The 27,761-nt window shown below is 36.3% G+C and overlaps 1 protein-coding gene across 3 annotated transcripts in view; it reads right to left on the bottom strand.

The window, feature by feature from the left end:
* Micu1 (mitochondrial calcium uptake 1) overlaps positions 1-27,761 on the bottom strand; it is a 188,595-nt gene that overhangs the window by 69,127 nt on the left and 91,707 nt on the right. For all 3 annotated transcript variants that reach the window (XM_046419603.2, XM_046419604.2, XM_046419605.2), the window contains exons 7-8: positions 11,858-11,940; positions 10,020-10,217 (exon numbers count right to left, since the gene is read on the bottom strand). In XM_046419603.2, the coding sequence (XP_046275559.1) occupies positions 10,020-10,217; positions 11,858-11,940 (281 nt within the window). The remainder of the gene's footprint in view (positions 1-10,019; positions 10,218-11,857; positions 11,941-27,761) is intronic.

Here is a 27,761-nt window from a genome sequence, read left to right as displayed (position 1 = left end):
GGATAGGAGGAACTGGTAAATTAAATTAACCCTGCTAATTTTAATTCACCCCACATAGCATTTATTATACTATGGTATACTGATTATACTTTTGAAAAAATATTTATGGTGTGCTGTGTTAAATGTGGTCCAGGGGATAAACAGGTAAACAAGCCAGACAGTTCACTGTCTTGTGAACGCCTGATAGGGGAAAAGACTGATTTTAAATAGGGTGTCCAGTAAGAGTTGCTTTAAGAACATGACATTGAAGCAGAAAACACTTCCTATAGCTTCTTCAAAGCATTCTCTCACACCAATACCGTCAATTTCCTTGTCACTTTTCTTGTGTTACAACTCTTCCGTTGGACATGAGGGTGATCTCTGTCTGACACCCATCCTTCAGAAACTCCTCTTATTCTGTACAATACAATTCTGTCCCTGGATTTCTTTTGTTCAGGTAAATACACAGTCATTGAATGAGCCCACCAATTTCACTGCATTCACAGACCCACTTATGCTGAAATCCCATATCTGTATTTTCAACTGTATTACCAGTTTGAATGCAAAATCCAGTATATCCAACTGCTTCTAGGAGATGTCTCATAAAAACTTCAAACTCAAAACATCCCAAGCAGAACTCTTTCTTCTACAAACCCACTTCTGTGTTCTCTATCTCAGTAAAGACATAACTTTCTCTCTTGTATCAACTGCCAATTCTTGAAGAACTTTCATTTAAGATGTCTCAAACCAATCCTTTCTCTTTCCTTTTTCCTAAGCCCACCTTATTATTTTCTCCTGTACAAACCCAAAATCTAATAGGTTTTTTCTTTTGCTGATTATTGTGTTGTTAGAGTGATCTTTCCAAATATCTAAATCTGAACATATTACTTCCTTCTTTAAAACTTTCAACAGTTCCCTATCTAGCTTTTAGGATCAAGTGTCTACACTCTCTAGCGTAACATACAAAGCACTTCAGATCTGGCTGCTGCCTTCTGTTTTTGTTTTCCAAGAAGCACCATCTTTTCTTTCCTCCCTTCTTTTAGCCTCTGTGTTTCTATAGAATGCAGTTTTTCCTTCTGTTCTGCACAGATCTCTCTCATGCTAAGAAATAAGTAGTTTTTATTTCATTAGTCCAAACCTTAATAAGAAAAAACAATAATGCTAATGCAGTGGTAGACTGATATAAAACAAAAAAAGGGAGTGTGGGTGGGGAGGGAGAAAAAGCATTCAATAAGAAAAACAATGAGAAATCAAAGAGACTTGACAAATAATCATTCTGTGCCACTAAGTGAATTCAGAAGACAATAACCTGATGTAATATATGACCCTCTGAAGTGGCATTTGTTCAGAGTGTGAACTCAACAGGCATATGTAATGCAATGCATTATTTATTCCCAAATTATTGCCAAGCTGACTCTGGTTGCTAACATACTGTCTAGACTCCCTAGACTGCTCTACAGCTCTAGAGCAGACCAGAGGCTAAAGCTATTCTTTAAAAATCTTTTAAAAACTAAAGATTATAATTTTGAAAAGCAAATGCAGATAAAGATGGCTATAAGAGAGAAAAAAACAAAAAGACCTCAGACACCCTCGACATTATTTTATTCAAGATTCCTCATTGTAAGTTTGACTGAGAGACCTACAGGTCTGCTTTTAGGCCCAGCCAAGTCTTAGAGAAACCTAGAGAAAGTTTCTCTTCTTTGATTCCTCCCTAATTTTCATCTTTTTTTTTTTTTTTTTTTTTTTAATGATTTCTGTAGAGCTGGATTTGAGGGCACAGGGTGCCTTTATCAGCATGAGAACACCTAGCAGATACATCAATTCAAGCCTGGGTTGGGACAAACTTGATAAGAAAGGTCATTTTCTCTATCACTCTCTCCTGGCTTCAGTCCCAGAGTTACTCAGTGCTCCCCGGCCTATTCTCATCTTCTCTACATGGGAGCAAGGAACAAATGAAAATTAGCCATCTTATTCTTTAGACAGAAAGAATTTCAAAGTTAGGATTGACTCACATAATGCCACCTCTGGGACAATGCCCCCGAGCTGTCCTCTTACTTCACAGACTGACTTATATGTTCCAGTTTATACTTTCATTTATCATACACATATCTCTACCCCTGTGCATTATGAATAGTACTGTGCAAGAATTTCTGATTCATTTATCTTACTGTTACAAGCTTCCTGGGGCAATGCAATGTCTTGTTCATCTTTGTATCTTGAACATATAGCAGAGTTTCTAGTAAGTTAGTAGTTAAGAGTCAGACCGTGGGGAATCAAGTCCCAGCCCACGTTTAGTAGTGTGACTTGGACAAATTATTTAATCTTTGTGGCCTCAGTTAGTTCATTAAACGTGGATAATGAAACGACCATCCTTGTAGTGTTGGGGATAAAATGAAACAATGCACATCGAGCACATGAACTGTGCCTGGTCCACAGTAAATTTTCAAGAAATGTTAGCCAGTATTTTTATTATGTAGTATGTACTCAAACTTATTCAAATGCTTGAGACTGCTACACATTTTTATCTATTTGCTACAGGTACAAGAATATATTCAGATTAAACACTGGTCTGTAAATTTGCAATCACCTTCCTTTATACTACTTTTCATTTTACTGTACTGCATTTTAACTTTATTGAAAACTGTATATCCTGCTGTATGTGAGACTAAAAAGTTAACTATACCTGAATTCTGAATTCCAAACAAATGACCTATGAAATCAAAAAAAAAAAAAAAAAAAACTGGCACAGAGCTCATTCATTGAAAGCATTGTGTTTTAAAAAATGGTTGCTAAGGATATTTGAATGATAGACTGGGAAAACGTTTCTCCTGGAGAAAGATCAAATCCTCATGATTCATTTATAAGCTTTTTTTTCTTGTGGCCAGTTTAAAATGATCTTAGATTATAACATTAAAAGATAACTGATAACAGGAAAATCCTGGAAACTGCCAAGTATTACAAAGTTATCTGCAAATCAAAAAAAAAATTATCAATCTCTAACAGTTTTATGTACTTTAATGATCAATCTGAAAGGTCAGATTCAGAGTGCTAATGACCACACTAGGGGACAGTGGTGTGTGCCTATAGTCCCAGCTATTCAAGAGGTTAAGTCAGGATTGTTTGAGTCTACGAGTTCAAGACCAACCTGGGCAACATAGCAAGACCCTATCTCAAAAAAGAAAAAAAAAAAAAAAAAAAAAAAACTATTGAAGAAAATTAAATTCTTACTCTATTATCTTTATACGGACATACCTATTTTTAAAAAATAATGATCATTTCTTTTAAAGACCTCTTGATTCCTCACAAAAAGACTACAAGGTTGTATGGATCATGTTACTGATCTGATTTCTTCATTTTTAGTGGACTTCGGCACCAAAATTAGATTATTTTAAGTAAGAAAGAATTAAAAATACTTTCTATATGTTTGGAATAATGACACAGCTGAGGAGGCAAGAAGAGTTTCCTGGGGGAAATGGGAGTAGCTATATCAGAATTCTAATTTCCCTATTTCCCCAAAACTTGTAATACTATTTTAACTACATAAATTTCTAGTGAAAGCAACTGATGTCTTTTTTCCTCCCCTTTTATTATATTTAGGAAAATGACTGTTATGGTCTTTCTTCCAAGTTTTGTAAGGGTAAAGCAGTTTATGCTGGCTAAGTGATTTACCTTTTTTTTCCTCCCCTTTAAGAAAAAAATACACTAGTAAAATACTTTGGCTTTTGTAATAAATATGAAAGTTGCAATTTACTCTAGTGAAGGTTGTTATTGTTATCTTAATAGGTTTTTTTCCTTTAAACATATACTTGGTTTGTTAAAGTTAAAAATGTCTAAAAGAGACAAGTAAAGTAACTTTTAATAAACCCTTCTATTAATTTCTCGAAAATTCAAGTTAAAAACATCTTAGGATGGGAGAAACTAAATAATTTATTAATACCTATATTTTTCTTTGTAGAGGCAAAAGTAGAAGAATCAAACAAAATCAAATCCCATATTATTTCTTGAATTAATTAATTGAGGGAACTCTTCAGCACTGAGTTTACATAATATAGTCCCTTTCCCAGAAAATAAAAATGAAACAAAACTGGGCTATGAGGACTCCAAGAGTGTTCTAGTTTCAAGCAAGTATTTACTTGAAAGGTTCCTTTGCCTTCTGGTCTTCTTTTCCATAATATTTTGGTTAGCAAAGGAGTTGAAGTCTGTCCCTTAGTATGGGTTGCTACATTAGGGCAAGACAGAATTAATTTTACTTCAGCACTAAATTTAAGGAGATGGGTACAAAGATGTCAATTTGATGATTTAAAAAGTAGATGATTCTAGAATCTCCTTAGGCACTTTTAATCATCTAGTTATAGTTACAAGCTTTTAAAAAGTCACTTAATATTTAACTTAAATTAACCCTCTTGGACTGCAGATGCCACTCAGTGGTACAGCGGCTGCTTAGCATGCATGAGGCCCTGGGTTGCCCTGGGTTGAATCCCCATCACCAAAAACAAAAATAAAACAACAGAATTAAGTCAGTCCTCTTATTTATTTATATTTGCTCTACTCTTATTGACAGATAAGAACAATTAGCATAGTTCTTTATATTTCCCTTTTATTTCTCTTCTTGATTGAATGAATCCAGTTAACTTCGATATTATTATTTATATATATGTATTATTTTTAGTTGTAGGTGGACACAATTCCTTTATTTTATTTTTATGTGATGCTGAGGATTGAACTCAGTGATTCATGCATTTTAAGCAAGTACTCTACCACTGAGCCACAATCCCCAGCCCCCAATATTATTATTTTTTTTAAGACTGGGAATATAAGACAATCATTATTATTCTTTGAATTGTATCTAGTTTACTTTAAGATAATTGATACTCATGCCTTCTTAAAATGTGACAATTTGGTTATGCAATAAGCATATGGACCCCAACTTAGTTTCTTTGTTGTATATTCTAGAATTAGATTCTTTTTGTATAAATTAGTTTTTACTTTCCTTTGACATGACAGTTCCTTTTCCCCCTTCTTGCCCCAAATTAAAATTAACCATAATTTTTCAAAGACTTTTTAGTACCTTTCATTTTTGACTGACATCTTACTTGCTATAATCGTCAAGAAATCAATGAATATTTTAACTGGAATTAGACTTGGCACCTGTCTCTAAGGCACTCAAATTCAGTAGTTCTTGGTAGCCTTAGAAGGAATTCTTAACCTCAAGTGTTTTAAAAACTAACCTTGTATTCTTAAATCATTCCTTCAAATCCATGTTATTTTGAGTTCCCAAAAAGAGAAAAGGTAGAAAAAACAAATATAATATGAATTAAGTGTTTTACCTTTAGTTTGAGATGAAGTTTCTACGAATTATTTCTTTGGGACTCAAAAAAAAAAAAAGCTTGAATTTTAGGGATAGAAGAAGACCAAATTTCTTGGATATCTATAGTCTATCTTTTCCCAGTTCCTTTGCCACTCATATGACCAAGAAATGCAATGTTCTTTTGTGTTTGTAAGATGTTATACTAACTAGCTACTTAATTACGTTTAATCATGGAAATCATTGGCTTATTTTAAAAAATGTTTTAATGCTCCTAACTATAAAAAGAGAAGAAATAGTTCGATCTAAAAGGCAGTGTGGAACAGATGTGAGTTGGAATCATAGTTCCACCATATAATTGTTCTGTGCCTTTCACCTCTTTGAGCTTTAATTTCTACATCTGGATCATGGGTACAGTACCACTAAAGCTGACAGGGTTGATGAATTAAAATAAAGAAGGCATGTAAGATATGTAAAGTGCCTGGATCATAGTAGGCACTTAATAAATGTTCACAGATTCTTCCTTCTTCCTTGTTACCTCTGAATTATGTTTCATAGATAAAAATCGTTCTCTTGACTCTCAAAGCTACTTGCTGAGTAAAAAAATAAACAACATAATAGATCTTCTTGATCTGAAATTTTATAGTAGATTAGTAACGAAATAAAAATAGTAAGAGATAAAAAATAACAGTTTATAAAATTCTTATGAAGATTACTTATTAATCTTTTTCAGTTTCCTCTTAGCTGTGAAGATGAGATTAAATTTCATACTGTATAATTAATAAAGTAAATCATTTACGTTTCCAGATTACACTATGATGTTTCTCAATGAAGGAATAAACCACTCAAACTTTTAAAAATGAAGTTAAAGGGGCTGGGGATGTGGCTCAAGCGGTAGCGCGCTCGCCTGGCATGCGTGCGGCCCGGGTTCGATCCTCAGCACCACATACAAACAAAGATGTTGTGTCCACCAAAAACTGAAAAATAAATATTAAAAAAATTCTCTCTCTCTCTCTCTCTCTCTCTCTCTCTCTTTAAAAAAAATGAAGTTAAAAGTGTTTTATAAAACTAAAAATTGCTGCCATTTTCCAGTTTTTTTTTTTTTTTTCAGAAAACACTTTTAAAATCATGACCTATTTAGGTATCTACTATATGTCTAATGCCATGGCAGAGGGGGTAAACAAACAAACAAAAACCCCCTGAAATAACTTATTAAAGGTATAGTACATGCCAGGTGGCACATTAGTGTGACAGGGTTGCCATAACAAAATTCCATACACCAGAGGCTGTTAAACAACAGAAATTAGCTTTCTCACAGTGCTAGAGGCTGTAAGTCCAAGAACTAGGTGCCAGCAGGATTAGTTTCCTTTAAGGCTTTTCTTTTTGACTTACAAATGCCTCCTAAGTGCTTCTCCACAAGACAGCCTTTTCATGCACTTGCCACCTGGTGTCTCTTTGGGGGTCCAGATTTTCTCACCTTAACAAAGACACCAGAGAGATTAGGGCCCACCCTAATGTCCTCCTTTTAACTTAGTCTCCTCTTTCAAGGCCCTATCTCAAACATAGTGATATTTTGAGAAACTAGTTGTTAGGGCTTTAATATATGTACTTTGGAGGGACATGATTCAGCCCATAATAAAATATCACCTCATTTAACCATTGTGGTTTTATGAATTGGTGAGGCTCTAAGAAAAAAAAAAATGCATCAGACGTCACATAGCAAGTAAACGATTCAAGCAAAATTTTAACCAAGGCCTCGTTAGCACCAAAAATGATGCTTTTTCTGCTATTCACACTTATTCAAAGGAATTCAAAGCTAGTTGGGAAGATTCGGTACTAACTGATAAAATTTTAAATAAGGGGGCTATGGACACAGAGGCATTTACTCACTGGGCCTGTGTCATTATATTGAAAGAATGGATTCAGGATTAATAGCCATTTATAGAACATTATTACTATATGTCTACTGGTCACCTCATATAAAGAGCTGCTGACTGATAAACAGGACCAGTCTTGGTACATCTTGGTACAAAGCCTACAAATAATCCTAAATCAATGTCAAATGCAAGACTGCTTTTTAGAATAAGTATCTTAAACATGACTATTTTTATGTTTCTTCTGCATTTGAGTGTAGATTATATGCAGGGACATATGCATGAAGTCCTTAATCTGCTTTATAATTTTTCACCCCTCTAGCAATCTACACAATCTTTTCTATAGCATCTCTGGATGAAAGCCCCAAGTCCTATGCTCTGCCTTTGGAATTCCACTTGCACTTCCAGGAATGAGTATTAGGCTAGACTGTAGGTGGGCTGGCACCCGCTCAGCTCTAGCATGACCATGTGTTGTCCTTTAAAGTTTGTTAAAAGTACCTTCTTACTTTATGTTTTACTCTCTAACTACATTTTATGGATTCATATTCTGTGTTCAACAGTTAACTGTATAATTAATAAAGTAAATCATTTATGTTTCCAGATTACACTATGATGTTTCCAAAGAAGACAAGTCTGCATATGCATACTAGGGACCCAGGCATATAACTTAAAGCCTCGTAAGCAATCCTTACACAACAGTTATTGGATGAGGCCTACTTCTTTCTTCTGTACTCTAAGAAATATACTGGAATGTTCCATTAAGAATGCAAACTTCACAAAGCTAAGCACAATGCATATGTATGTATAGTATACACATAATACATATATAAAAATGTATCTGTTATTACAGCATCTTTAGTAATTTTATATATAAAACAGTGAACAAAATCAAATTCACTGCCTGAGAAGTATCTGCTTTCCCTAGAATGAAAATATGTTGAATATCCCTAATCCAAAAATAAAAAATCCAAAGTGCTCCAAAATCTGAAGCTTTTATAAATGCCACAAATGGAAAATTCCACATCTGACCTTATTTGATGGGTTAAAACTCAGGTACACTAAGAATACTGTACAAAATTATTTTTAGGCCAGTATAGGAGGTGGATATAAAACAAGATGAATTTCATGTGTAGATTGGGATCCTTCCCCAAGATAACTCAATATTTACACATGAAAATATCCCCAAATGGAAAAATAACAAATAAATAAAAACAAATTCAAAGTCCAAAACACTTTTGGTCCTAAACATTTTTGGTAAGAGATACTCAAACTGTGCTAACCTTAACATTTACAAATAACGTTCTAGGAAACCCAGTGTTCATTAAATGCATCATTCTTCATTCTATGAAGTTCTATTTTGAACTCCATCATCTGCAACTGTTTACTGTGGCAAGATAATTGGCAAGAACCATTGTACTGTGGTTTTTCTTTTATGTACAACTAAAAAAAGCAAAATATCAACTAACTAGTAATGAGGCATTATGATTAAATTTCTGGTTAACTGAGAGCTGACACAACAATAATTTTTGCTTCAATTATTGTTGAAATCTTTTCAGTGATTTTAGATTGTTGTGTTCCTCTGCATGTAGCAGAGAAATTTTTTTGAAATCCAAACACTTTTGCTAATGCTTACTTGGTCTCGTGCTTTATGCCAGGCAGAGGGAAGCTATCTATCTAGCAGTGCTAAGAGAATTTGAATAGGGAAGCTATAAAGCTTTCTCAGTGTGGTAAAAATTTATTGACCTTTTACTATATGTACAGTTCTTGCCAATTATTACAGGGGTTTCAAAAGCCTCCACCAGGAGCTTGGCATAAATTGTAGAAATCCATTACTTTGTTTTCTGAGGTAAATTCTATGAATATTAATTACATCATTTTAAAATAACAAGTACACAAGCATATTTCAAAGTTTGATCTGATTTTTAACATTATTCATCCTGCTTTTTTCCAAGATTATGAATATCAAACAGCATTCCAAACTGTCTCAATTGAGTCAAGTGCATGAAAACATGGAACAGTAAATCAGAACTGGGTGGGGGACGAGTGAGCAGATAAGTATAAACATGGCTTAAAAATGAAGTAGAATATTTTCATGTGCTTTTAGTTTCAGTATTTAATGTTTTGAAATTCTAAGTAATATTAAAGTAAGAGTTGATGGAATAAAAGAGGTTGAGAAACAATAGTGTGATGCAGTTTCAATAAAACTCAAGAATTTAGAGAATTTGTTGTCTCCAGACAAAAGTATATATAGAAGACATTTGATAAATGTCTTGAGTAGAAACATTAGCCATTAGCCTCACACGTACCTAATCCAACAAATACACATGTAGATAATGGCGATGCCCTTAGAATGCGGTGCCTAGAAACTGAAGAGTATGGCTGCCTAAACTCTGAGTGGAAAAGTAAGCTTGTAGGACAGTGTACAACTTTGAACACATATATTTTTATTCTATATTCTGTGTTAATAGCTGATAATTACCTTTGCAAACTTTCATAGATCTATTTATCACCACCCCCATCTCTACCTTCTAGTGCCTTCCACACAAGAAACAAAACTGCAGATACATGCTCAGTGTAAGAACTCCTGTGACCCCTCAATTCTTTTTTTTCCTCAAGCATGGTATCCAAAGACAACTATCATTTACAATACAGACTTTTTGATTTTCAGTTGTAGGACCACATTACTCCATGACATTTTCACAGGATATGTACTTACTTCCCTGTTGGTCTCTAGATCACTGATTAGGTCCAAATCAATCAGCTGGGGATGGATTGAAAGAATATGTACAGTATAGGCCCTCCTAACCCAGTGGCTCTACATACATGCATGAGGGATCTCCTGCAGTCCAAGAAACACCTACCTCTAGCTTCAAAACATCATGCTGAAGTTTACGCTGAAATTCAAGGAAGTTTTTGATGGTCAGTTTCCCCTTGAGATCAGCTCCAAAAAAATAGGTTGTGAGGGCTGAACATAACCCAGACTTGAGGGTGTTACCAGTAGTAGGACGATCTCTGTGACGCATACCCATGCTGGTTTGAGAGCGAATGATGCTCTGAACCTAAAGCAGAATCAAACCCGCACCCCAGAAAAACATCATGAAAGTGGGAAAGCATAGAAAAGAATAAGTATTATTTATTCTGTGCCTGTATCAGTCAACCATTATCTCTTTTTTAATATACATATATATATTTTTAGTTTTCTTAGGTGGACCCAATATCTTTATTTTTATGTGGTGCTGAGGATTGAACCCAGTGCCTCATGCATGCCGGACGAATGTGCTACCACTTGAGCCACATCCCCAACCCCAACCATTATCTCTTTTAATGCATAACAACAATCTTGTGGGGCAAGTCCTACCATTATCCTTCTTTGATACATGAGGAGATTGAGGCCCAGAGAGTTGTATTCAATCTCACTTGTTCAATGTCAAGTGGCTAGCAAGTAGCAGAACCCAAAATCTAACACACACGGCCTGACACCTTTATAATTGGATGTTCTCAGAAAAATTTCCCTCCAGAAAAAAATATTTGTTTTGGGGGGACTCACTCGTACAAACAGGACAATCATAAACTTCACAACTGTGTCTTCCACATTTCAGACGACTTTTTCTCCCCTTCCTCCTCTCCCTCTCATTCCTTCTTTTTTTTTTTTATACTTGGGTTTGAACCCACGGACCCTCTACCACTGAGCCACATCCCCAGCTCTTTTTATTTTTTTAAATTTTGAGACAGGGTCTTGCTAAATTGCTGAGGCTAGCCTTGAACTTGGGATCCTCCTGTCTCAGCCTCCCAAATTATGGGATTACAAGTATGAGTCATTGTGCCTGGCAAATTCTTAACATCTAAGAAAACACATTTATTACAATGATACATAAAACACAAAGGTGGTAATGAAATAATACTCTAAGAAGACATGGGAAATTTGTTCAATCTTTGAGAAACAATAATTCTTGGGACCAGAAACAGTGGCCTACCTATGTAAATGAATTTTTAAAGGCAAGTCTATAGACTTATGCAGTGGCACACACCTATAATCCCAGAAATTTGGGAGGCTGAGGCAGGAGTATTCCAAGTCAGAGGCTAGCCTCAGCAACTTGAAGAAACCCTGTCTCAAAATAAAAATTAAAAAGGGCTTGAGATGTAGCTCATTGGTAGAGTATTAATAAAACTCAAGAATTTAGAAATTTTTTTGTCTTCAAACGAAAATACATATGGAAGGCATTTGATGAATGTCTTGAGTAGAAACATTAGCCGTTAGCCTCACACATACCTAATTTAACAATATACATGCAAATAATAGTAATGCCCTTAAAATGTGGGCAATATTCCTTATATTTACAGGACTAGTATAAGGATGAGAGATAATGTATGTAATGTATGTAAATTATCAACAACAGCCATTATTACCATTTTGATTAGACATTTAATCATAATATACAGATTTAAACATAAATCCATCACTACTTTTAGACTTAAAAAATAATTAAAGTTGAGATTACTTTTAAATCCTTTATTAAACCTAATCCACATGAAAATGTGTTTTATATGTTAATGTACTTATTGCCTCTTTTTTTTTTCTTTTTTGTGATGCTAGGGATTGAACCAAGGGTTTGTACATCTAGGCTAGTACTTTACCACTGAAGTATAATTCCCAGCACTAAATAACAATGTATTTGAGGAACTTGCCAGAACAACTTGCCTGCTCAAACTCCTCCATGTCTACTTCTCCATCTCCATTCAAGTCAAACATCTTGAAGGCAATTTCAAAATTTCTTTGAGGAGCTGCAAGAAAAGCAGAAAGGGAGACAGGAGGGAGGAAAAATATATTTAGAAGGCATTGATAAAAAAATCATTTAAGAAAAACAAATGGTTAAACACTGAAATATAACACCCATGTCAGAAAATGACACAGAGGCTCTGGAGGCTGAGGCAAGAGGATCATAAGTTCAAAGCCAGTCTCAGCAACTTAGTGAGGCTCTAAGCAACTCAGTGAGACCCTATCTCTAAATTTAAAAAAAAAAATTTTAAAAAAAGCTGGAGATGTGGCTCAGTAATTAAGTGCTGCTGGGTTCAATCCCTAGCACCAGGAAAAAAACAAAACAAAACAGTGACACAGAGTTTATTTAGTTCTACCTTTCAGTAATACTCCTTAAAACTAAAAAGAGTTACTGCAGCCAGTAAAGACAGTAATTGTCTATCTTTGTGTTTCAATGCTTTTTCTTAAATACTTCACCTTTGCTTTTTAGACACCATCCTCTTAACTGTACAACATTCCAATTTTTTCTTTTAGATGCTGTGGGATGAAATCAGGGCTTCATGCTTGCTAGGCACATACTCTACTACTGAAACTATTAGATATTGTTATTGCTTAGTTGCTTAAATTGAGTATTATTTATTTAGGCAAGAAAATGTGTCTAGGGTGAGACAAACTGCCACAAAGCAAGAAGCTTCCAGTCTAAGTCTTTGTTTTGTCTTTAAAACAAACTAACTTTCTAGTCCCTCCATTTTAAATACAACCAGGAGCTCTGCACATATTATTCTGACAACAAGGATGTCAAACTGTTTTCTTATACTAGTTTACTTATTGCCACTACAGTTGTGGTAGGGCAGAACAGCATACTGAAAACAATCGTATCGGTGTATACTGAGTAAAGTATCTTTAAATGTTAAAATTAACCTAAAGTTCAAAACACAAAATAAAAACATGAGAAACATGACGAGATAGAATATATTTTCTTTCCATTAAGTGAATGATAAAAACTTTTCAATAATTCTTTAGTGTTCTGGGATCAATCAATTCACTTCAATAAAACAAATTTAATAGTCTTCCTCCCTTACCATGCTAAATGTTCTAGTGAATAAAACTAAGTTGTTGACATCCTTACTTTGGTGCTTCCAGTTTATATAGCTTAAGAGAATAAGCTAAAATAAATACCCTATATATCCTAATACCATTAAATTAAAATTTCAGTTAATATTATTTTTACTAAAAAATGTAAAGATTAGATGTGGACAAAAAAAGATGAATGACTTTTGTGCGTTATGCATGGTTATAGAGCATCCATATACCTTGCTTATGAATTTCTCAATAGTATCTTCAGGGTTTAAATTTCATTTTCATATGGCTAGCCAGCTAGGCTGGTAAGTTCCTGGTTTTAGTTGCCTGAGTGAAACACGTGTCTGTCAGCTTTATTTTCCGTTGGCTTCCAATAGATTTGCTCTACTTTGGACCACAACTACAACTACAATTGCTAGAAAGGATACAGCTGAGAGAATAAAATTTTTGTCTATTTATTGCCACTTCTCAAAATTTTCCTACCTTTATAAAAATAATCTGTTAATGAGAAGTTACTATGTGCCAAGCATTGAGCTAGAAAATTTCAACCTGTTTATCATGCGATTTTGTACTACTTTCAATCCTGAAAGTTTTTATTTCTTTATTTTTTAAATGGGGGGAAAGGGAGGCTCAAAGCAGTTAAATGATTAGCTTAAAATCACACAGATAAAATGTGGAAGAAATGGGAATGGGACTTAGAACAATAGTGACTCCAAAGCCTACAAAAACATCTCACTATGCTCCTTGACCTCTGACACATATATGTAGATATGTACACTCTTTATATTTTTTGACCTACAAAAACAACAATAAAACATGACTGTTTGCATTAGTCTCTGCAAAAGCTGAGAGTTCCAAGTTGTTTATCAAAAGGAGATAATTGATATCAAAGAAGCACACCATATCATGCTCACTAATCGGCTATCCTAATTGGAGACCCATAGACAACATTAGACTCAGATAGGTTTGTCATGTCTTTCAAAATTCTGAATATGAATCTCTTTATCAGAGTATACTCTCCTATTCTTTCCTAAGTCTCACACTTGGCTCACTTCACTCATATATATTATGTGCCTAAACTCTGCAGATATTTGCCATTTTAACAGCAGAAAATATGAACCCACTGAAGGTTCTAGATAGGACAGTGACATAATGAGGCCTTTATAAAGGACTTCTCTGGCTACCTGTGAAGGATGAGTTGGAAAAGAAGAGCCAGTTTCAGTGAAGATTACAGAAGCTCTTGTAAATGCTAAAATGTGAACTGAGATGATGGTGGTGGTAATGGAGAGGAATTTTGAAACAAATTTGAAATATCTTAAGAAGGCAGAAATTATATAACTTAATGATTAGTTAGCTGTGATGGGTTGAAGGTGAAAAGGGATGACAGCATAACTGGCTAAGATACTGAGTAGCTTGCATGTCATTTACCAAGAAATAAAATAGAGGTAAAATGTCTGAAAAATATAATAGTTCAGATGGGATCTGCTGAATTCAAGGGGTCCACAGCATATTCAGATGGAGATGTTCAGGAGATGAAAGAAATATGAATCGAAGGTTAAAGAAAGAGCGTAAAGATGGAAGTTACTGACATATATATGGTTAGCTGTGAACAACCTGACATGAAGTTACCCAAAGAGAACTGAGAGGTAAGGAAAGGGTAAAATGCAGGCAGAAACCAATACTTCAGGTGCAGGGAAGAGGAAAAGCAGTGAAATGGTATGACAACACTAGGAGGAATACAGTTTAAGTTAACAGAAACAGAAAAAATATATATCACTGAGAACCAGGTAAAAATGTTCCCATATAGGAATTAAAGCAGCAGTCACATAACTTATCTCCGCTGATGACACAGGATATGCAGGATGTTTAAAATTTGAGCTTAAACCAGGTGCGGGGGCTTATGCCTATAATCCTAGCAGCTCCAGGGGCTGAGGCAGGAGAATCACAAGTTCAAAGCCAGTCTCAGCAATTTAGCAAGGCCCTAAACAATTTAGTGAGACCCTGTTTTAAAAAGAAAAAGGGCTAGGGATGTGACAAAGTGGTTTAATGTCCCTGGGTTCAATTCCCAGCACCAAAACTAAAAAATAAATAAACAAACTTTGAGCTTATCATAATCTTTTATGTCTACTGTCCTGCGAGTTCCACAAAGGCATGTGCCCAGATCATTTAAATGACTTGGTCATTCTAGCAAATCACAGTTATTACTTCCTTCTATAACTAAGGTTAAATGAATTTTACTGAAAAAAGCACACCTTGTACTGCCTGATGTTTCTCTGTCTTTTTAGTTTCTTGTAGATTGTGTGCTGTATGAGGAATTACTCTTAAGTGCTTATTAAAGTAATGTGAGGACCGTCTAGAGGCTGTGCTCTGGTCTCTGCTGAGGCAAGCTGGACAGCAATCTTGAATATTCCCATTAAGGTCTCACCAGTCTATGAGGGAAGGTCCTTCCAGAAGGTGGTCCCTCATAGCATATTCAATCTTCACTTCCTGATCACATCAAAGCAGATGAGACAGAAAAGACCAAAACCAGCTTGTCTGAAGTGAAATACACTATACAGAATATGATTTTGAATAATTCTCTTGTAAATATCTGTTTACTTTTAAATGTAGGTTTCAGGATAATTTTTTAATCTAGTTATTTTGGAAGTCTGAAGATATTGTGGATTTATATAAAAGTTCTGAAAAACTCTTAATTCTGGGGTACTTATAGAGTGAACAGTGAGGCCTCCTCCTGCTAAAAATAATATTTGGAAAGCCACATAATTTCCAAATGGTCTTACCATACAGGGAAATGATTAAAATTTACATCATAATTTTTGCTACTAGGACGCAGAGCTACATTATGTCTGTTCTGTTAAGAGTCCATTTTTACAATATTATCTACCCATTAACAATACCTCTGAAGTTCCCTGAGGCACAATTTTTCTACTTTGCTTTAATAATAATAAAAAAAGCATCTTTTTCTATGTGTAGTTAAGTCAAATAATCAGATAGCAACAACAGAAGCTGTCCTGAAACTTTTAGGTCTCTTTCACTAGCTGTCCTTTAATAGAAAATGCACAGGGCTAGAACTCTAATTCTGGGTCTTCCAACAATATAACGAGTCATTTGCTGCTTTAAATTCCTTTCTGACAGAATGATGAAAAAAATGAATAGATTACATTTTAAACAAGGTTTTCATTTTCTGTTGGTTTGATTCTTTAACCAAAAACTCTACTTGTATTCATCCCTGTTTTAAAATGCTGCTGTTGGATAAATGAAGTCATTAACATGCAGCAATAGAGAATTCTGAGTTAGGAAAAACTTTAGATTATAATCCTCCATTCAATGATTTGACTATTCTACTGATATTACATGGGTGATCACACAGCCTCTGATTATTTCACACATAAGTCACCACTTAAGACTTAAGCACTGTTGACAATATTAAATAAGCAGAGCCTAAACCTACTCTTTGTAGTGCCTACAAATTGTAAAAGTTTAATTTTCTAGAGAAAAATACCACATCTGCTTTGTTCCCACCAAATAAATACAAACTATTATCATGTCTCTACTAAAGTCTTCTCAGAATCTGCTTCCAGATCAACATGCTAACAACCCTCTTCTGAGGTACTTTACTTCTACTTCTACTACTACTACTACTACTACTACTACTACTACTACTACTTTTTCTTCCTCCTCCTTCTGTTTCTCCCCTCCTTCCCGTTCTTCTTCTTGTGGCACTGGAGATTTAACTCAGGGCCTACCACATGCTAGGCAAGCATTCTACCACTGAGTTACATCACCAGCCCCTCTGGGGCACCTTAAATGGTCAATGCCTTCTGTAAGTGTAATAGCCTAGATAGAGTTAACTCTGGACATAATGTGCTTTCTAGAACAGGACTGCATTTTTGCAGAATAATGGACTGGCATTAATATATAATGTGATGGTATCTTGCTTTCTACATAATATTCAGGCTGAGGGTTGGAAGAGAAAACTCTTTTTAAGATTTGATTTAAAAAAATGCTCCTTCCTGGGCTGGGGTTATGGCTCAGTGGTAGAATGCTAGCCTAGCACATGCTAGCCTAGCACTGGGTTTGATCCTCAGAACCACATAAAAATAAATAAAACAAAAGTATTTTTAAAAAATTCCCCTTCCTGCTGAGCATGGTGGCATATGCCTGTAATCCCAGCTGCTCAGGAGGCAGGGGCAGGAGGAGTTCAAAGCCAGCCTCAGCAAAAGCGAGGCTCTAAGCAACTTGGTGAGACCCTGACTCTAAATAAAATACAAAATAGGGTTGGGAACATGGCTCAGTGGTTGAGTGCCCCTGAGTTCAATCCCTGGTATCCCTCGCCCACAAAATATGCCCCTTCCTCAATTTCTCTGAATGCTTTAAGATATGACAGTTAGGTAGAGTCTGGAGGAAATTTTTCTGTCCTTCATACAGAGTTGGGGGAAAGTCCCCATGGTCCAATGTGTTGTAGTATAGCACTTCCTTGGGATGACTTAGCTGCAGAAAAATACTATGCAAAAAGAAAATATCCTAACACTTAAGCAATAGCGGACTGATTTTCTTTTCACTGACCTAGGTTGCCTGTTGATATTGGATTTTGTTTTGGGTAGTAATTATTTTATAGTATACTCTGATAATCTATCAGGTTTTTTTGAACTTTCTTCAAAAGCAGTGTCTCTGCTGGAAGGGGCTCTTTTGGTGGGGTGGAGGGAGAAGCGGGGTTGCTGCTGTTGTTCTATAGTGCTTGTGGGGCTTCAAAGGCCTAGAACCCTGGCTGGTTCTCTGAACAGCGCTTCAGATTTCCTCGTATCCAGGACACAGTCATATCCTCTTCCCCAATTTGGAAGAAAAACAGAAAAAGGGCAATTGTGTGGGGGAGCCACCTGGTCCTTTAAGCCACGAAGGCAAAGAAAGTGGCCTCATTCTTGAACTCAGGTGGGTCCAGCTGTGGCCTCAATAGCTTGCTGAGTTCCTAGAGCTGGTGGCTGGGGGATCTTCTTTGGTTGGCTCTTGGTCAGTCACCTTTTGGTCAAAGTTTGCTTCTGTACCTTCCATTTGCATTGCTAGTGTTGCTGAGAGGAAGGCTGGGCTCCAACACCACTGCAGGGGCTACAGATAACTACAGGTAAGAATGCCTCATCCCAACAGTCACCTGCCCTCTGAGGCCTGAGGCAGAAAGGCAGTTGGAAGAGGGTATCAACCATACCACCCAGATGGTTATTTAGGACTTATACTATAATTATACATTATTGTTTTAGTCAGCTTTTTCATGCTGTGACTAATGGACCAGACCAGAAGAACTGAAGAGGAGCAAAAGTTTATTTGACGGTTCACAGTTTCAGAGATCTTAGTCCACAGAAGGTGTGCTCAATTCTTTGTGGTTAGAGGTAAGGCAGACCATCATGGCAGAAGAGTGTGGCAGAGGGAAGCAGCTCACATGATGATCAGAAAGCAGATAGACAAACTCCACTCTCCAGATACAAAATACATACCCCATGACCATGCCCACAACGAACCACAGCCCCACCCACCTGCCTCCAGCCACCAGTTAATCCCATTAGGATTATTAAAATAATCCACTGATAATTTTAAGGCTCTCACAAACCAATCATTTCCCTTCTGAGCCCTCTTGCATTGTCTCACATGTGAGCTTTTAGGAGACACCTCACATCCAAACCCTAACAATTATAAATATATTATATTTTATATTATACTGATATTTCTTAGAAGATAGGAGCCAGCCTCTGAGGAAGAGATGGAGGTGGCGATGAAAGTGTTGGTCCTTGAGCTACATGGTGGATAGTCATGCTCTTGCCTAGAGTGTTGTGTTTCTATAGTTGTCAGGCAAAGGAGGTCACTGCAGGAAAACAGATGGGGCCAGCTGAGTCCTTCCAATCATGGGAGGCTAACTGCTGGACTACTGCTGCACATCCTGCTGTGCACAGTGCCTGTGCTAAGGTCACCTATTGTGGATTCATCATTTCAAGGTTAGTACTCAAGTCCCACGTGGAGACTTGGACTGGACATCATGTAATTATTGCAAAGCAATCTTACCATTGACCAGCAAGCTTTCAGATCTTGACTAGATCCACACATTGTACTAATGAGTATCTTTTCCAAGTCCAGAAATGATCCAGTACAACTAGCTAAACCACTCTGCCCAGTCAGTGCCCTGAAACATCTATGGGCCCATATCTTCTCTGCCACCGACTATTGAGGTAGAAAGTCTACCAGAAGGGACAGCCCCTTCTCCAGTAGGAACCTTGATGTTCCTAAACTGTGGTGAGCTGAGGACTTTCAGGCCCCTCCCTGGAAATTGACCAAAGTCATACAGCTATAGAGAGACATTTGGAAGGGATGCTCAAAGAAAAAAAAGTAGGAAATAGCTCATCACTATTTCCTACAGCCAGATATTTGAGGCCCCCTGTTCTTATGTGAAGACTCAAGAGTTGGAGTCTCTACTATCTTAATTGTACAAGTAGGGCTGTGGCTGTGGCTGTGGCTATGGCTCAGTGGCAGAGCACTTGCTTAGCATGTGTGAGGCACTGGGTTTGATCCTTAGCACCACATAAAAATAAACAAATAAAGGCATTTAAAAACGTTGACTGTACAAATAACCCATTATGCTCATGACCCCAGGCAATTTTCTTTGGGATAGGATCCAGGATGCCTTGTATGTCCTAGAATGTTCCCAGGCTCTGCTGCTTAAGGATGGTGAGAGATCTGAGGGAACTGTAGGAGCAGAGCTGAGGAGGGTCCAGTGACAAGACACAGACAGACCTACTAGTCTCTATGCTGAACTCCTCCAGCCCAGAGATCTGGACTGACACAGCAGACAAGGAGGTAGAACAAGAAAATGTCCCCTTTCTTATGGTTTTGCTTGACAGGCCTTAAAGGACCTTCATGCTTATAGGATTTCACCAATATTGTGAGCTCCCCTGAGCCTAGTCTGCTAGATTCTGCTTTCCTCTTTCCCAACTGGTTCTCCCATCTTTGGCTTTGAGCCCCTGATCATTCCAGATGGTCTTGCTGCCATCCATGGCACCTTTACCTCCTGATGTAACCTATTTTATGGCATGGAGCAGCCTTGATACTGACAGCTGCAGTGGCCCGTAGCAGTGGGCCTACCAGGCTGTGCACTGCTGTTACTGAGAGTTCTTGATCTCCAGACCTGTCTGAAGGAGAAAGTTCACTAAAAGTCAGAAGTTTCCCTAGCTTGGGCCTGCTCGCTTGTTTTTCACAATCAGCCACCCTGATGTAAAAGTTTGCTGGCACTTTGGCTTCTAGGGAAGGATGGAGAAAGGGAATGTAGCATGGAGGTTCTATGCTCCCCAAGTCAGCTCCCGAAGTTTTGGGTTTTATTGCCATCCAGCACTGATTACATTCTTTCTGAGGCAGTCATTCACCACTGAAAGCTCTGCTCTGGAGCCTTATCTAGTTTAAGCTTAAAAAATAAATTTTGGGGGCTGGGATTGTGGCTCAGTGGTAAGAGCGCTCGCCTCACACGGGCGGGACCCTGGTTTGATCCTCAGCACCACATAAAAAATAAAGACATTGTGTTGTGTCCATCTACACCTAAAAAATAAATATTAAAATAAATAAATAAATAAAATAAATTTTCACTGTGGCCATAAGGTGGTGTGAGGAGTTTAACTCTTCCGGATTCAGAGCTTGATCACACTTAAAATATTATTCAGCATGATTTGCCACCATCTTTCCTTTAATAATTAGATCTTTCCCCCTGCCCCCCAGTACTAGAGATTAAGCCCAGGGGTGCTTTACCACTAAGCCACATCCCTATCCCTTTTTATTTTTTACTTTGGAGATTGAATCTTGGCAAGTTGCAGAGATTGTCCTCAAATTTGTGATCCTCCTGCCTCAGCCTTTCAATCACTGGGACTATAGGTATGTGCCACTAAAGACTGGTTACAATCAGGTCTTTTTGGGTACTGTTTGACAACTGTAAGGCACAGGGAAAAAAAAGAAAATGTAAAACAAAACAACAATTGGGATTATAATTGGTTACAGAATACATTATGTTATGAAACAAAATTTAAATTAAGTTTCTCTCTTTGGGTTGTGCTAGAATGACAACTAAAACACTATAACAACTTTTTGACTATGCCACAAGTTTCAATTTCTTATCATTTAGTGAGTGCATTCAAACATAAGTAAATTAATTAAAATATTTCCTAAATATAATTTCTGCAGCTGTACGACTATATACTCCCACTAAACTACACCAAAGAAGGACCAAATTGCATAACTGAAATAGTATCTTGTTTGTGTGGTACATGCCTATAATTCAAGCTACTTGGGAGCTGAGGCAAGAAGATCTCAAGTTCAAAGCACCCTCAGGCAACTGAGTGAATTCATGTCTTAAAATTAAAAATGAAAAGGGCTGGGGATGTGGTACAGCATCTCTGGGTTCACTCCCCAGTACTGGGGGAGAGGGAGTGGAGAAGAAAGAAAATAATTTTTAAAAATATATTTTCCCATGTAATATGCAATTAGAAATGGCAAAATGAACAGATATTTTCATTACTGATTTTGGGAATACAGTATCTAGAAATTTCCTTAGTGAGGAAATAACAATAAGCTAATTTGAAATAGCTAAAGTTCCTGGTATGCAAATGCATTCATCCAGTTTTTCTTAGTTTTGCTCCTTTAACATAGGAAAAAAATTTCCCCTGGTAAAATGATAAATCCTAAATCAGGAGAAAAACAAAGTATTAGATTACATCATAATTCTCCTCCACACTTGAAAACTACAGAGCAAGTTCTAGAGTTTTGAGGGGAAAACCTTATATTCTAAGAATTCTACAAGAGTGAAATCATTTTTTTACCTATATTAACAATGAAGACATTCTCAGACATTCAAGGACACTGGAACTGTGAAATATACATACCATTTCTAATAAAATTTTGTAAGAAACAATTATAAGTCTGAAGCAAGTGTCAGTAAACATGGACTTACTAGCTAGCAGTTTATTTATTATCTATGGTTATGTTTCCGATATAAGAGCAGTTAAATAGTTGCAACAGAGAAATTATGGCCCATAGACTAAAATATTTGTATCTGGCTTTTTTTTTTTTTTATAATGGAGTCAGAACCTAGGGGTGCTTTACCATTGAGCTACACCCCAAATCCTTTTTATTTTGAGAGGGTCTCACCAAGTTGCCAGCCTTGAATTTATGGGTTTCTACCCTCAGCCTCAAGCCATTTCTTTTTATAAAGTGTTTTTCCCTTTTCCTACTTCCCCCCACCAATGTATCTGTCTAATGTGTCTCTCTGTGTGTCTGTCTCTATCTCTCTCTCTCTTCCAGTGCTGAAAATTGAATCCAGAATCTCAGGCATGCTAGGAAATTACTAAACTACCAACTTGACCACCAGCCCCCTTCCCTCATTTCTAGTTCTACTTTCAGGCACATTTTGAAGAACACTCATCCAGTCCCTGCCTGGAACCTTTTTCTAATAATTTGAATTAAATGTGAAATATTTAACAATAGGAAAAAGTCAAAAATTGTTAAAATTAAATGATTACCAGGGGCTAGGGTTGTGGCTCAGTGGCAGAGCACTCACCTAGCATGTGCAAGGCCCTGGGTTCAATCCTTAGCACCACATAAAAATAAATAAATAAAATAAAGGTATTGTGTCCAACTACAACTAAAAAATAAATATTAAAAAAAATGATTATCACTATGACTACAAACCCGATAAAAATATAGGCTCAAGTGACTAGTTTGAAGAATAATAAAAATAATAAAATAAATGACTGGGAAATTTCAGCCATATCTGGAAGATGTAGATATCTTCTTTCCTAAATCTCTTGGGGAAAACCAAAAAATATCCATAAAAACAAACAAATCCAGAAAAAACCCATAGAAACCTTCATTTAACAATTTGGAAGTTGAAGAATACTGACTTAGTATGCAAAGTTTTTTTTTAGTCCTTGATTAAATGATGTGTGTACACAGGGAGGAAAAAACAGAAGGAAAGGAGGAAAACTATTTTTCTTTTTTGAACTCAGGGGTACTCAACCACTGAGCCTTATCCCAGCCCCATTTTATATTTTATTTAGAGTCAGGGTCTCATAGAGTTGCTTAGCACTTCGCTTTTGCTGAGGCTGGCTTTGAACTCTCAATCCTCCTATCTCAGCCTCCCGAGTTGCTGGGATTACAGGCATATGCCCCCCGGTTGGAAAACTATTTTGAGGGAAACAATACTTAGTTACATATGGGGGTTAAGATGTAATTTTAAAATATACTGATCCTTATTTTTATATGCTTATCCCTTCTATTGGACTGCAGCTGCTCTAAATGTATTCTTGTTTATAAACATATGTGTATCTTATTTGCTGAACAAGATGTTTAATTACAGGGAGAGTAACAGGGGATCCTTTCCACAATGTATTCTAGCAGTGCATGATCCAACTAATTAGCACAATGTTCTGCTCAATGGCAAGAGGACTGGGAATAGGAATTTTGCTGTTTTTATGCCTATCTTCACTAGACATTATTTTAGATTACTTTTTAAAAAAACTTTTAAAATTTTTATTCTAATTTGTTATATATGACAGCAGAATGCATTACAATTCATATTACACATATAGAGCACAATTTTTCATATCTTTGGTTGTATACAAAGTAGAGTTATACCATTCGTGTCTTCAAACATGTACTTAGGGTGTAGCAGCACAATTCACAATAGCTAAACTGTGGAAGAAACCTAGATATCCTTCAGTAGATGAATGGATAAAGAAAATGTGGTATATATACATAATGAAATATTATTCAGCATTAAAAGAGAATAAAATCATGGCATCTGCAGGTAAATGGATGGAGTGGGAGAATATAATGCTAAATGAAGTTAGCTGACCTCAAAAAACCAAATGCTGAATGTTTTCTCTGATATAAGAGTGTTGATCATAATGGGGGTGGGGGTGGGGAGCATTGGAGGATTAGACAAATGCTAGACAGGGCAAAGGTGTGGGAGGGGAAGGTAGGGGGTATGGGGGTAGGAAAGACGGTGGATTATACTGTATAGTGTCAGTGTTTCCATGTTCCCTTTGCACAACAAAGGGGAAAAAGTAATTTTGTTGGATGAAGAATTTCCTGGAAGGCAGAGAATTTAGTCTACTTTGCATTTCACCAAGGATGAGTCTTTTCCCTTTAATTTGTCTTGGTCCAGATCTAAGGGTTTCCTCCCATTAGGACAAAGAGCCCAAGGAAGAAGGAAACCCTATGTGTCTAACTAGTATTCCATCACTGGAAAGCCCAGCAAGCAATGCACAAAACAAAATATGAACAGGGTTAGTTAGGTTATAAAAGGCTAAAGATGGGTTTCCTGATGAGTTTATACAGCAAGAAGAGAGATGACCCCATCTGTGAGAAAAATGTTGTTTGGATAAAACAAAGCTCTCTTTCAAATGTTTCCATCTCTGGGTGATGAAACCAGTTGGATTATGTATGTATTTTGCAATAAGCACCAACATAACTATTCTCTTAAATCTGTAAGACAATTTCTTTTTATTAGAACCAAATACAATTAAATATTACTTTATACATATACTAGACTTGAAAAAAAATTTAAGCAAGCACTACACTACAGTGATTCGTTCTGTGGATAAAATAATTATCCTTTAACTTTATGTGCTTCCTAAATCTATATTTTGGACCATTGCCTTTCTTAACATGAGGTATCTCTCGTGGATTCATATTTACCCACTTAAAAGAAACTCTGTGACAGATGAGTGAGAAAAGGACTGCTGAAGTTAATTAACTGTCAGAGGCCTCATAGAACTAATTTATCTAATCTGGTCCCAGATACAATAATGGATATCCAAAGTATTTGGCCCATGAAAGTATTCTAGATACATTAATCAATAACTCTATGTATTTATGTTTTTTTGTCATAAGAATCTTAACATCCTTTCTTTTTTTATTTTGTATACTAGTAAAATGAACTGTTTATCAATAAAATGGAGTTACTGGATTCAACCGTGTCAATAAACCAACACAACTACAGATAGGCTTTGCAGGGGCTAGGGATATAGCTCAGTAGGTAGAGTGCTTGCCTCGCATGCACAAGGCCCTGGGTTCAATCCCCAGCACCACAAAAACCAACCAACCAACCAAACAACAACAAAGAAACACAGATAGGCTTTGCAAACACTAGCAATAAATTTTATGAGATGTTAAAAAATGAAAAAATTTCAAAAAATAGACGAGAAATTTAATAAATTATGCTTGTCACTGCAAACATCCTTAACTACTGCGGTGAATTGGCAGTAATTAAAACAGTCGCCTTTTTTTCACTGTGGCTAAGAACACTGACTAACTAGGAAGGTACTGAAATAATCTAGGTAAGATGTGAGAAGGTCTTGATAAAGGTAGTAGCAATATGTACAGTAAAAAACGACCAGGTCCTGGATTCCTTCAAGGTAGAATTGACAGAATTTACCAACAGTTTAGAAATACAAATATCCAGACAATTTGTTAAATGTCTATATACATATGTGCAAGTGTGGATATAAACTCACAGACATTTTTCCCCAAATGGAATCATATAAACAGGTATGTTTTTGACTCAACAACATATGAACATGTTTGTAGACCTCTGTACTATATACAATAAGAACTATGCTGGGTTTTTAAAAAAAATGTTTTAGTTGTAATTGGACACAATATCTTTATTTATTTTTATAGGGTGCTGAGGATTGAACCCAGTGCCTCACATGTGTGAGGCAGGTGACTACCAATGAGCTACAGCCCCAGCCCCTATGTTGGATTTCATGTATAGATTTACTATAATTGGTTCTGCCATCTGTTTGATATTGAGTTCTTTCAAATTTACCTTTTGCTCATCATCATTATTATACACTTGGTTATTTTATTAGCCTAGACTTGTAGAAAAGAAATCACTGGGCCAAAAGACAAGCATTTTATGAAGGTGTTTGATAAAATCTGTCAAGATTCAAAAAAAGTTGTGCCAAAAAATTATGCTCTCACCAATACTACATAGTCAATTAAGTTTAAGTGTCAATTCAAATAGTTCACTCTGGTGTAAAGTGGTTTTGGGAACACTATGGATTTGGTAGTCAAATAGGAGGGGATATAAAGAATTGCTTCCTCAAAGAGCTAAATGACCCTAATCTTTATCTCAGTTTCTTGGAGTCCTTTAGACCTCTGAGAATGATCTAATTCACAAAAGATTTCACCTTATATAGTTTTGGGGACTGAGTCCAATTCTAGGTGAATTTTACTGTGGGGCAGACTCGGGGGGAAGCTGCCCAACATGCATGGTACAGCCATAATGCCTATACTTGGGATGGCTCCTAGACAAACCCATGCCCTGGAATTTACTGGTCTATACTCAATCACATGATATCCAGGACCCCCTTAAAATTAGAGGGGGCAATTAAGTTGCTATTCCTAGCAGCACTTATTGGGATCTTCTAGTCAAAAGACGCATGTTTCTATTTTATTAAATTCTAAATATAGAGAAAAAACATTTAGAAATTTAAGGTACTCCCAGAACAGACTTAAATTCATATCAATTGTCTTGTTTATATTTATATTTCCTAAGACAGAAAAAGCTCTTTATTCTTTACAGAATCTCCGTGTGATTCATTTATTTAATGGCAACTGGTAAGAATTTCTTTTTTAAAAAAATATTTAGTTGAACCTTTATTTTATTCATTTATTTCTATGGGGTGCTGAGACTCAAACCCAGTACCTCACACATGCTGAGCAAGCACTTTACTACTGAGCCACAACCCCAGCCCAAGATTTTCTAAATAATATGAAACACTACATGTTAAGAACTCGAGTTTTAAAGTGTCAGACTAGGTGTAGTGGCTCATGTCTGTAATCCCTTCTACTTGCCTGGGCAACTTAGTGAGACCCTGAACTAATTAAAATGAAATAAAATGGCTACATGTGTAGCTTAGTGGGAAAGGGAGAATGCCTGCCCAACATTTATAAGGCCCTAAGTTTAATGCCAGTATCAGGGAAAAAAAATCATAAAAAGATTGAGGGATATTTTTGTAATTTCTTCAGCAAGGCCTCAGCCATATAGGACTTAATCCTAACAAGAGCAATTCTTCCATTTACATTTTCTATAGAAAATATATTTCAGTCCTGATTGGGTCTTGCCAAGTTGTTCAGGATGGCCTTGAACTTGCAATTCTTCTGCTTTAGCTTCCGGAGTAGTTGGGATTATACACATGTGCCACCTACCTGGCTTCAGCCTTGATTCTTTAAATTTAAATAATTAAAAAAAAGACTTGTAATTTTAAACCTGAGAAAAGAAACAGCTGATGTTTCTAGTTCATAGTACATAGCCTTTCTGAACTTTATCTTAGTCTCAGTTACTTTCAGAGAGCTGTCAGAAAACAGACTTTCATTTAAACTGGTCTTCCTGTAACTTGACTATTGTGCTACAGGAAGAGTATTCAATGCCAAAGATGTTAAAAAACTTGGATTTCTCAAGAGTTCCTGGGAGAGAGATTCTAAAAGGCAAGCAAGGATGTACCCTTGCACTAAGGTCATGTTCTACTTTATAATTCACAATACAATTTCTTCAAGTTTATTACTACTTTATGCCCAAAGTACATATGCCTATATGACAGAACCCCACCCCTATCTTCAGAGATCTAAAAAATTACTATCTGCTTGACTTTCTTTTCATTTTATGTGGTTGCATTCCAGCCCATGTGATCAATAAGAGTCAAACAACAGCTTATGCTAAGCCGCAATTTATCACACAGAT

The sequence above is a fragment of the Marmota monax genome, unplaced genomic scaffold (genome assembly GCF_021218885.2).
Source record: "Marmota monax isolate L192 unplaced genomic scaffold, Marmota_monax_Labrador192_F-V1.1 WCK01_AAM20220418_F8-fsc00019, whole genome shotgun sequence".
Classification (NCBI taxonomy): domain Eukaryota; kingdom Metazoa; phylum Chordata; class Mammalia; order Rodentia; family Sciuridae; genus Marmota; species Marmota monax.
Note: the sequence above shows the minus strand (reverse complement) of the source record. Positions and strands in the feature narration are given on the sequence as shown.